At 54.8% G+C, this 12,343-nt stretch overlaps 1 protein-coding gene across 1 annotated transcript in view; it reads left to right on the plus strand.

Annotated features, from left to right (window-relative positions):
• The window catches only part of RIN3 (Ras and Rab interactor 3), a 115,701-nt gene extending 104,729 nt beyond the window's left edge, over positions 1–10,972 (plus strand). The window contains exons 8-10 of the mRNA XM_081047998.1: positions 258–389; positions 6,698–6,861; positions 9,758–10,972. Coding sequence (XP_080904124.1) covers positions 258–389; positions 6,698–6,861; positions 9,758–10,078 — 617 coding nt within the window. The 3' untranslated portion in view covers positions 10,079–10,972. The remainder of the gene's footprint in view (positions 1–257; positions 390–6,697; positions 6,862–9,757) is intronic.
• The last annotated feature ends 1,371 nt before the right edge of the window (positions 10,973–12,343 follow it).

Consider the following 12,343-nt stretch of genomic DNA (forward strand, 5'->3'; position numbering starts at 1 on the left):
GAAGGGACTGGGTCTTGCCCACCCCGTAGAGGGCACCTTTCTTGGTTCCTACTTCCTGAGCCAAGGCTGTGTCACAGACCGCCCCCAAGACATCTGGTTCCAGGGCAGCCCCCATCCTGAGACTCATGAGAAAGCAGGAAGATTTCTCTTCCAGAGGTAACCATCCCCCACCCAGCAGACCACCTCTCCTTCCCCTGGGCAGGGAACGGCTCACAAGGAAAGCCTCGCTCTCACCTCCTGTGCCTCCTTCCTCCCAGGGAAGTCCTACGGGGCCGACGACTTCCTGCCCGTGCTCATGTATGTGCTGGCGCGCAGCAACCTCACGGAGATGCTCCTCAACGTGGAATACATGATGGAGCTCATGGACCCCGCCCTGCAGCTGGGGGAGGGTGAGTCACCAGCCCCAGCCCATCTCCGGGCCATGGGGGCTCATCGTACACCGCCCCACGCAGCCACACCAGGGGCTCGCTGGGCAGCCCAGTGCGAACCTCCTGGATGCCAGACTCCACTGAGCCCTGGGAACACAACACAGCGCCCGACACAGGCCCTGTTTTGGGGGCGCTCATAGATGAGCAGCAGATCTCGACCAGTAGAGACAGCGTGTCACCACTGCTTGACATGTGCTGAAATGGTGGGAAGCCCAGAGGGGAGGGGAGCATGTTACCCAGACTGGGAAGTCAGAGAAGGCATCTGGAGGAGGTGACACCTGAGCTGAGCATTGAAGGTTAAATAGGAACCAGTCAGATAAAGAAGGGGAAAAGGCATTCTTCACAGAGGGAACAGCAGTTCCTAGTAGCATAAAAGATAAGGCTGAAGTAGCGCCCCCAGGGAGTCTGAAAAGGAATTGATGGTCAGTTCTCAGGCAGGGGTGGCCCTGGGACCTCTCCGCTGCTTGCTCATTCAGCCCTGGGCCATGTCCTCTGTCAGTGGGTGGAGGTTAATGCTATGGGTAAACGGCTGTGGTATGATCCGCGCGACCCACCCTTAAGTTTCCCTTCCCCTTTCTTCCTTCCCACCCCTTCCTCCCACCCACTTAGCCTCAGCCATCCCTTCACCAAGAATCCCTGAGGTACAACCAACCTAGGAGTCAGCTCTGAGGGTGCCCCGAATTGTCCTCTAAGACATCAGCCGCAAAGGATGAAAGGAGACTCTCAGGCCCTGAGTGGCCCCTTTGGACTTTGTAGTTCTTAAGATAAAGAGACCCTCTTTGCATCTGTTTGCATTTTTACCATGTATCATCAGTCTCTGGGGTGACAGTTCTGTGAGTTCTTGAAAGTTCCGGGGAATATGTAAAGCTATAAAGTTTACTATCACGTATAACTTTGGCTTGTTCCCTCAGACCTCTGGAGCTATTTTTTTCTCCTCCATAGTTAAAACTTTCCTGCAGTTGGAATAACCTGTCTTCTAGAGGGTGTAGGGATTCAGTAGAAGCCAAGCTTTCTTCAGCAGTGATTATCAGTTGCCCACTCCATCCATCCATCCATCCATCTATCCACCCATCTACTCATCTATCTATTCATTCTCCTACCCACCTACCATCCATCCACTCATCCATCCATCCACCCACCCACCTACCCATCCATCTGTCTACCCACATGCCTACCCACTCATCCAACCATACACTCACCCATTCATCTATCCATCTAGCAGTGACTCAGTGAGCCCCTACTGTGTGCCAGGCCCCATGTGAGGCACTTGGGCTGCAGTGCAAGGCAAGCCAGGTGAGGCTGACAGTCTCATGAAAATGAATAAATGTCCGTTCTGTACCACACACTTTGGGGCCTCCACCTCAGGCCTTCCCGGGCCTTCCTCCCTGGTTACTCAGCCCTGAATATGCACGTGGAAGTACCACAAGGTTGAGGAGTTGGGCAGAGAACTCAGACAACACTGGCCTGTCTCCCACAGGCCCTGTTAGCCTGTGGGGGGAAAAAAGATAGAAGGGAATGGGAGGGAAGGAGGCTCCATCCAGGTGGCTCTGAGCACCCCATTGCCTAGGACTAGCCCCCTGAAAAGTACAGCAGCCCCCCAGCACTCTCAGCAGGAATATTACCTGTGGTCTGTGGCTACCACACATGTAATCGCTAAAGGTCAAAATTTCTACATGTCAAAAAGTACCATAAATAGAGAATGAGATATTAACAGTTAGAATGAGATACTAACAGTAAACCAAGGGAAAGGGTTCTCATAAATCAGCACACCAAGAATTAAGAGCCTTAATATGTAAAAGGTTCTTATAAATCAATAAGAAAAGCACTAAGACGTAATAGGTACCTGGACAAAGGCCATGTACTCCTTCATTCAACAGATATTCACTGAGCTTCTGCTTTGTGCCAGGTACAGCAGGTCCCTTTTCTCATGAACCCTCATTCCAGTGTGTGGGGATGGGGGTCCGGGGGGTCAGACCTTAAACAGATTAAACAAACAAGCAAACAAGATCATTTCCCATCTGGCCACATCTGGTGAATGTTGAGAATACATGAAGTAGGCTGGAAGGACAGAGCGATGGGGCAGGACAGAGCTCCGATGTCAAGGGAGTCTCTGAGTCAGATCTCCTCGTTATTTTTTGTCTGTTTTCCAAATTGTCCACAGTGGGCCTGTGTTGCTGATTTTCCTGGAAATAAATCATTTACAGATCCCATTAAAGGATCTGCCCGGACCCCACAGGGTTGTTATATAGAGTCTTAGAGACAAAGGATGGAGTGAGATGTTGGGGCTCTGCCAATGGTCTGAGCTGCGTCACGCTGGAGTGGCAGCCGTGCCCTTGTGTCATGACTCCTACTCAGCCGGAATCCTTGCAGCCAAATGAGGCTCCAAGCCAGGCACAGCGACAGGACAGGGACATCCTTAGCTCAGCTACTGTCTCCTTATGGACCTGCCTTCTCCACCCCATCCTGCTGTGACCTCCTGGGACCCTTCTCCATGATCCCAAAGCCTATGGGGTTAGGGTGGGAACGGGGAGGTCCTCCAGGCAGGAGCACTGATCTACTTTGGGCTATAGTAAGTGTGTTTGAGGCAAGCGAATGTACTAATAAATACCTAAAGGCCTTCAACCGTTCACAGTTTCTGACCCAAGGCTGCCTCAACACTCTGCAGGCTGCCCTCTGTGAGACTTAGTAGTCAGAGACCCCAACCTCTGGCCCCTTGGAGAGATTTTTAAGGAATCCGTGGAATGTTTGCTGAAAGGAAAGACTGGGGCCAGGCAGAGCCTTACCAGGCTGCCACACAGCGCCCCTCCCAGCAGCCCTGCCCGCCCACAGCAGCATCAGACCCTACCCACAGGGGCCAGAACACAAACCTCACACCATGCTGCACACACCAGGAGACAGGGTGGTCCCCTCCCTGCACCTCTCTGTTCCTAGTCCAATAGCCATGGTGGGAGGTCACAGCACCCAGGACAGGCCTAGCCTCACAGGTGTTGGCTTCCGGTTACAAAATGACTCGGGGGGTCTCCAGCTTGGCCAGGGGCTCCCATCCTTCAAGTCGGCCAGCTGGCAGACCTCCATCTAGAAGTATCTGGGCCCAAGGACAGAGGGACAGAGTGTGAGGAGGCTGGCGATCGTGTGTTTCCCCACTTTCACTCTCCTGTCCAGCTGGTGAGGGCACACTAAGGCCCCTGAGGCGCAGGTCAAAAGACGGGCCTGTCTATAGGGGGAGAGGCCGGGGAGGCGGAGTCCCGCTGGCCAGTGCCTGCCCTTGATTCTCTGCAGAGCTCAGAGGTGCCTGGGATGGGGCAGGGCAGGCCCTCAGGGAGTCCCCAGTCTTGAGAACTTCAGTTGCTCAAACCTAAGAGGAGAACTAACAGAATGTAGTAAAAAGAGCAGTATGGAGGCTCATTGGCTGGAGACCTTGGGCAAGTCCCTGAACCTCTCTGTCTTGGGAAAGTGGAATGTTGGGCTACAGTTGGGGTTTTCAAACTGTCTGGGTGCTTTAGCGTTCTGTAGAGGTAGCTGAGGGCAGAAGGAGAGATGGAGCTGGGCTTGGCCTTCTCGTGTTTCACAGTTTATATGAACAAACAGTTTTGCATTCAACAAAAAGCCCAAAAGCCAGATTCCAGAGTCTGTGTATTTTGGGACCTTCATGTTTTTTTCAACAGGTTCTACATGCTTTAATTTGGCAAAGGACCAGGGACTGGGTCCCATTTTCTGTGCAGCAAGCATATTGTGTGCGAAAGTCAGCAGAGATGAGAAGTAGAGAGGATCTGAACGTTAGGCTGATGGGACCCCAGCCCCTTTCTAGCCTCTCTCTGCAAATCCTACCACTCTGGGCAATTATGGAGCCAATGGGATACCCAGGCCTCTCTCTGCTCCACCTGGCTGGAGCCAGCTCAAAATCCAAGCCTCTCCCAGAAGCACCCTCATGGACTCCTTCACCCATGTCCACTATCCATGCTGGCTGACATCTGTCCATGCTGGGCTAATATCTTAACAGAGGCAGTGAGTTTTTCCTATAAATGTTGGAGAAATAGGACTCTCTACCCAAAGCGAGGACAACCAGCTCCAAACCTCTCAGTGGGCGGGATCGCCTGCCACCTAGTGGTCCTGGCAGGCACTGCAGAGACCCCAGTCAAAGGGAAGTTGCCGCGAGGGCCTCTGGAATAGCAGGGCTTGAGCAGGAAGAGTGAGCTGCAGAGCTTGGAGTTCCTCCCCCTTCTCCCGAGACGGTGAGAAGCCCCAGAGCACCTCCCTTAGGTCACCTAAGCACTGCACTTTAAAGTGTGTTATCTCATTTACTTTTCACAACGACACTATAGGATTTGCAGGTGAGGAAAGGGAGGCTCTAACTCACTAGACATCACAGAGCTGGCTGCTGAAAGGCAGACCTAGATCCTGCTCTCTAACTCCAACACTGTGTTCTCCATCCGAGCGCTGCACTCAGCCCCTCTGTTCCCAGCCAGGGCGACATGATCACAACTGGGAAACAGGCCCGTCAAGGCATGCCAACTAGAGGACAGGGTCTCTCGGGCAGCAAGGGCGGAGGCCCCAAGGAAGGCTTCCTGGCACACGCCGGCTTTGAGCTCCGCTGGGAAACGAGACACATGAGTGGTTTACTGACCCTTCTCTGATAAGGGACATCAAACCAAGTTCCATGCTGGCCTTGACATATAAAAAAAAAAATGTCTCTTTCCTACACTGCTATGACAGGGTGAGCAATCCTATGGCCGTAAACCCCTTTATCTTACCCCCCAACCCCACCCACTTCAGCCAGGGTGTGACTTTTCCCATATTGATTATGGGCTTTGTAGGTATATGTAGGCCGCTTTAGCCAATGTAAGTTAGGAATGCTTTAAGCTGCAAATAACTCATGATGTAACTAATAATGATTTCAATCAGAGTGAGGGGCTATTTTGTCTTTTGAATCAGGAAGTCCTCTGGTAAGCAACCGATAATGATGGCAGGTTTTAGCCCTGCCATTAGGAAATCATGGACCCAGCTCTTTCCATTGTTCTTTAGGATATGGGCCTCTGTCTTTGTGCCTGGTACCTCTGATCACAAAACAGCTGCTGTGCCTCTGGGCTCACCTCTGTATTCCAGGCAGGAGGAATGGGATGGACAAAAACCAGAAGGGACATAGCAACTGAGTCTGTCCCTTTCAAAAGCTTTCCTGGAAGTCCCACCCGGGGACTTCCACTTACATCTAAGTAGCCAGAAGGGGATCTCCTGCCCTCTAACCTGAGCTGCAAGGGAGTTTGGGAAATGAGCGTTTTTAGTTGAATGTGGTTTCACCCCCAAAAAAGTAGAGCTCAGTTCGAGTTAGGAAGAAAGGGAAAATGAGATTTGGGTAGGTAACAAGGAAAATAAGCCTCACTTCAAAAATCATTGTACTGACACATAAAAAGGCTGGGGATAAAAGGCTGGGGAACGAGGCTTGGTGAGTGGGAAGGAACCCACGGAAGTCACCCTCCCTCTCTCTAAATTGAGGGGGTCTCAACGAGGCTAGTGCTTCTCAAACATTTTTTTTTAAAGATTTTATTGGGGAAGGGGAACAGGACTTTATTGGGGAACAGTGTGTACTTCCAGGACTTTTTTCCAAGTCAAGTTGTTGTCCTTTCAGTCTTAGTTGTGGAGGGCGCAGCTCAGCTCCAGGTCCAGTTGCTGTTACTAGTTGCAGGGGGCGCGGCCCACCATCCCTTGCTGGAGTCGAACCGGCAACCTTGTGGTTGAGAGCCCACTGGCCCATGTGGGAATCGAACCGGCAGCCTTGGGAGTTAGGAGCACGGAGCTCTAACCGCCTGAGCCACCGGGACGGCCCATCTACATCTTTTTAAAATTATTAAATACGACGTGTATATCGCTGTGTATGCTAATATATGTGTGTGTATATAAACACATACAATGAGAAGTCTGCCCACCCGTGTCTCCCAGCCACCCCTTTCCCACCCTAAAAACATCCACGTTAGTCAGTTTTTGTGTATCCTTTAAAATGTAAGACAGCATTTGAAAAATAAGCAAGAGTTCCATCCCGAAGGGAAGCCAATGCGCAGGGCCTGAGCGCTCCGGGCTGGCCTTCGGGAAGCTCCTGGGCTGTGGAGCGCGCACCTGCCTGAAGCTCGCAGGTAGCTGTGCTGTAGGCGTTGGGCAGCAGCGGTGGGTGGAGCTTGGAGCAGTGGGCGGGGGCGGGGCGGGACGGGGCGGCTGGAACTGGCTGCTTCCCTTTGGGAGTCGGTCCTGGCTTAGCCTGCACACCCTTGTGTCGGCAGGTTCCTACTATCTGACCACCACCTATGGAGCCCTGGAGCATATCAAGAACTACGACAAAATCACGGTGACCCGGCAACTGAGTGTGGAGGTGCAGGACTCCATCCACCGCTGGGAGCGCAGGCGCACGCTCAACAAGGCCCGAGCCTCCCGCTCTTCCGTGCAGGTGACGCCTGGGACAGAGGATGGAAGGGGACCATGCCCCACCTACCATTCCCAATGACTGCTGGCCCAGGAGCTTGATACCAACTGGCTGTTCTGGCCGGGCAGCCAGTGCCTGCCAGTGCGCGCCCAGCCCTGTGCCAGCTTCAAGGGAGAAGGCCTGGAAAAGTACGACCAGGCGTTGGTGTTGAGCAGACAAGACGGGGATAGGAGGGAGGAGACTTGTGTCCACCATTCCTTAGCACTATCTGTGTCCGAGCACCCTGCTGGCTCTGGCGATGTGGACATAGGTCATGCCAGTCCCACTTTGGGGGACTCCATGAGCTGATCTACAGCCTCGCCCTTTGGTCCCTATACAAATGCAGCAGATGCCAAGGTCCCCCTGCCCCTAGCCTGCCCCCTCCAAGCCAGTCTCCCATCCCTCCCAGCGCTCTCTATAAAAACTCAGTATTCAAACCATTGGTCGCCAGACTCCTGGCTCCTCCTCCACTCCCATCACCCCGCACCCCCAGGCTGCCTCAAATCAAGCTACCCCTGATTCTCTAAACATGCTGAGCTCAACTTCTGCTGCCATTCACCGGCTGCCACTTGTCCATCCTCATTTTCTTCCCTGACCCCCCACCTGTGCCCCATCCCCCACAGCCGGAGTTAGATGCCCCCTTCTGTGCTTCCTACAGCTGCTCTCCCCCTTACAGCAGGTTTCACGCCATAGTGTAACCATCTATGTATGACACTGTTGTCCTAGGAGGGAAGGCCCAGTGTCACACGTCTCAGGAGCCCCAAGCCCAGGGCCAGGGACAGAGTGGGACTGGGGGGTGTGCAGAATGGAGGGAGTTAGGCCAGTGAGCCAAGCAGCAATCCAGAGATGTAAATAGCTGACTTCCCTGACACCCAGAGCACACTGGACCTGAACCCCAACCCTGGGTTTCAAGATGGCCCATGTGCAAAGGGCAGAGCCCAAGCCTGGGAAGCAAGAGGCTCGAGGTCTGGACCCAGCTGTGTATTAGCTTGCTGTGTGACCCTGAGCACCCCTTTCTGGGACTCAGTTTCCCTATCAGCACAAGTAGACTGTGGACCAGATGAGCTTTACTGCCCAGTGCATGTTCTAGGCTGCCAAGTTGATGTCCCCACTCCTCTAATCAATGGTGTTTTGATAATGTTCAGTAATTGGCTCTCTGGGTTGGAGAAAAAAAAGCTTCTATTGATTTCAAGCTATTAGGTTGGTGCAAAAGTAACTGTGGTTTTTGCAATTGTTTTTAACCTCTTAAACTGCAATCACTTTTGCACCAACCTAATACTTGGCAGCATTAAACTTGGAATTGGGAGATGTACACTATTGGCTTTTTCAAGCTGGTATAAGTCAGCATGAGTTGGCAAGAGCCAGCTTCAGCATACCACTGCTCCCCACCCCCTCCTGAGACACTTGTCCCTCCACCAAGTCTTGGAATATGGGCATTTGTGGTTCAAGCCTGAGCCAGGTATTCCTATTTCTTGCTTCCACTCTGGATTCCCAATCCTGAGCCAAACAGCATCAGTGCCTCCCACTGGGGAGGTGAAGCTTAGGAAAGAGACCTAGAATCAGGGATGAGGAACCCCTAGCACTATTTCTGGGGTCAGCGGAGAGCAGCTCCCTCTGCCCCCTCCTAGTGCCTCCACTGCACCCCACTGCACCCCACGCCCTAAATTCCTTCCTTCCCTGGGAGTAAAAGCCCAGAGCCTGACAGTCGTCAGTAGGTATAAAGAGGCCTTGGGAGGCCTAATGGCGGACAAGGAAAGCACAGGCAGCCACTAAGACCGAGGGAGTGGGCTGGGCTTCCCCTCTTGGAAGGAGGGGGCAATCCCGGTGAAGCTCCTGACAGAGCCTGGCGCCTCATATGCACTCACCACTCTTCACCCTTATCATCATCATCCTGGGAAAGCTGTGCTGTTACCATCCTTCCACAAGGGGGCAGCCCCGCACACACCTCTTCCTACCTGCTCTCAGAGTACTTGGGGAAATGGGAGCTACTTGAACATGTTTGCTCACAACCATGGTGTAAGGACTGGTGTTATCCCAGTTTACAGTTGAAGAAATGGAGGCTCACAGAGGTCAGGGTTACACAGTGAGTGGGAGCAGAGTCAAAGCCAGGCAGGGAGTGGAGGGCCTATCCTTTCCCCATACGGTGCTCCCTCCCCGGCTGGTAGAGGAAGGTTTACCTGCCATCCGAGTGTGTGCGCGTGCTCCCGGCCCCGCAGGGATCGCCTCACCCTTGCCCACGTGGCTCCTGCGGTGCCCCTCTCCACCTGGCCTAAACCCGCCACCTTTCAGGCCCAGCTCCCCTCCCCCTTCCACCAAGCTTTCCCCCACCCCCCTACAGCCCACCCACACCTTCCAGCTCCTCCTTAGCTCCCCCCACACCCAGGCTCTTCCAACCCTAAGGGCTGAACTGTTCCGCCTGATTGCAGCCCCAGCTACACCGTGGGATGCTAGGATCTGTCTCCGATTTTATTTATGCTCCTGGGGTGCAGGAAGACTCAGGCAGAGGTGATGAGGAAGTGCCAGATCGATAAGTGATGGCGAGCCCGTGGCTGGCCACCAGGGGCCGCGCTCACCCCTCATTGCCAAGACTCAAAGCCGCTGACTCACCCAGAGCCTCAGCCCCATTGAGAGGGGTGCTGAGAGAGTTACAGGCCTTGGCTTAGGTCACACAGCAGGGTCAGCTGCAGGGGCCCTGACTTCGAGCCTCACGACTGCTCCTGCTCCGGCAATCCCGTCTCTACAGCGAGGGGCCCGGAGAGAAAAAGGACTTGCCAAGGCCTTTCAGCGCCTCACCCCAGTCCAAGCTCCCAGCACTGGGGTGGGGTGAGACAGGACCAGCTTGGCCAGCCGCTGACACAGCCCCCTCCATCTCGCCCCGCAGGACTTCATCTGCGTGTCGTACCTGGAGCCTGAGCATCAGTCACGGACGCTGGCGTCGCGGGCGGACACGCTGGCTGAGGCGCTGTGCGCACAGTGCGCGGAGAAGTTTGAGGTGCTGCAGCCCCAGGACCACCGGCTCTTCGTGCTGGTGGACGGGCGCTGCTTCCAGCTGGCGGATGAGGCGCTGCCCCACCACATTAAGGGCTACCTGCTGCGGAGTGAGCCCAAGCGCGACTTCCACTTCGTGTACCGGCCCCTGGACGCGGGCGCGGGCAGCGGGGACCCGCCCTGCCTCGTGGTGCGAGAGCCCAACTTCCTGTGAGGCCAGGCGACTGTAGCCCCCTCGATGGCAGTGTTTACCGAGACTGGCTGGGCGGTGAAGCGGGCAGACCTGGCTCGCACTCGCTCACCCCCCACACTCACACTCAGCTGCACCCGTCATACATGCAGGCGCCCCCCATCTGACCACACATACACTCCCAACATGAATGCCTGCTCGTCACACATGCTTGCAACCCACTGAGCATGCCTAGGCCAACAGGGCAGGACAGTCGTGAAAAATGACATGAAGCAGTGGCCAAAGGGGCTTCCTACAGGAGAGTCATAGCACTGAGAGGCCAAATTATTTGTTAGAAAGGGCAACTGAGGCTCAGAGAGAGAAGGGACTCTCCACCAGCTGCAGCACAAGAGCCCAAGCCTGGCCTGTTCACACACAGCCCCTCAGGCCAGGCCCTCTGTGTGTGCGCGCACACACACACACACACACACACACACACACACACGTGCGCCTGCCCAGTCCTCAGTGTTTCCCGGGAAGGGCTTAGCTTCCCCAGGACTGTCCTCAGGAGGCGTGGCCTGGCCGCAGCTGGCCCCACGTCCCCAGATGGAGCTGGGTTGTTTTGGCTGCACCCCGCATCTCAGGAGCGTCTCTCAGGGTATGTGCTGAAGAGACAGGCCCCCTCATCTGTGCACCGGAGCCTGCCCTCAGCTACCAGCACCCACCGTCCCCCCTACACACACCGTTTCTGAACCCTCCAGAAGCAGCCAGACCTACATCAGGACTTCCAAAGGAGGCCAACTCCATGGCTACATGGACGAGCCCAGCCTCAGCCACACAGGAACACTGACAGGGCCCTCTCCCTGGTGGACACACCCCCGGGCTGTGGCAATTGTGGCAAAAGGCACCATGTGGGTAGAATTTAATAAAAATCCTTTTAAAAATGGCATCTCCTTTTGTCAAGGGGCTGGCGCTCTGATCAGCCAGCCAGACCCCCCGTTAACATTCTAAACCCCTTCCCAGGTGGGGTTCAGAAGACTTCCTCCTTTCCACTGAGGGCCCTGTCTTTTGACGGAATTTGCAGTGTGCTCAGCCCTCAGGGTCCTGACCCCTGTCTGCCCCTCAGCCTGGTCATCTCCTGCCTCACCATCATTCCCACCTCTGGATTATTTCCCAAACAGTCAGTCTCTCACCTTCCTGCCTCTGCTACCCATCCCAGAGGCACAGGCCTTGCCTGGTCAAACTACTCTTCATCCATCAAAGCCCATTTCCTCCAAGAAGGCTTCCCTGACTTCCTGGGCTGACCAGATAGATAGTCTTGTCCACATTCCCACAGCCCGCTGGGCTCATCCCTTTCAAGTGACAGCTCATTGAATTGCAGTAAGTCTTGTTAATACTTCTATTTTCTCCACCAGGTTTGGACCATTCAAGTCTGTGCCCTCAGCATTAATTTAAAATATGTATTTGTTGAGTGCCTGCTAAATATCAGCCCTCTTCTAGGCCCTGGGAAACAGCAGAGAACAAAACAAAGTTTGCACGATGACAATGAGCAGCATGCCCGGGGGAGGGGAGCCGGACCTACCTGAATTAAACTGGGCATCATCAACCAGTTCATTCAACCAGCCAACAAACACCTGTCAGGCTCCGGGCGAGCCCAATGTGAGATAAGGGGGTTGTTCCAGATACAGCCAGCCCTGGAGGACTTTCCATGCTGGGAGGTGGTGGAACTGACAGGAGGAAACGGGCAAAGACCCAGACGCCGAGGGCAGCCAGTTATGATCCCCAGTTGCCCTTCCTTCCCCTGGCCTCCCTCATGCAGACCCTGTCCCCTTCCTGCGCTTCCAGTGCTCCCCAAAGCCGTGAGCCACGCTGGCCGTGCAGCTTCATGCCCCCAGCTGTACGGCCAGGTGCCCAGTGTCTCCCACGAGGCCTGAGACTGGAGGAGAAGGTCAGAGGGGGTCCACTTACCCAAGCACCCTCTTGCCCAGGTGTGGCCCAAGCTTGGGGAGGGGTAGGATTCAGGGGCACCAAGCCTGGAAGGGGGCAGAACCTGCCATTGAACTGGACCAAGGGGGCTATTGTCCACCGCATGTGCGTGTATACACGTGTGTGAGCGTGTGCACCGGGCCCACTGTCCTGAAGCCAATGCTGGCGTCCACCCATCAGGAGAGGCCAGAAAGCAGGAGGTCTGGGGCCACCTGGAGCCCCCGTCATCTGGATGCCTGTGCCCCTAGGGGGGTAGGACAGGACAACCTCAGGTAGGAGGGCCTGATCCAGGGCCCTGAGATGGCATTACCCATGCCAAACCCT

Source organism: Rhinolophus hipposideros (assembly GCF_964194185.1).
Source record: "Rhinolophus hipposideros genome assembly, chromosome: 5".
Classification (NCBI taxonomy): domain Eukaryota; kingdom Metazoa; phylum Chordata; class Mammalia; order Chiroptera; family Rhinolophidae; genus Rhinolophus; species Rhinolophus hipposideros.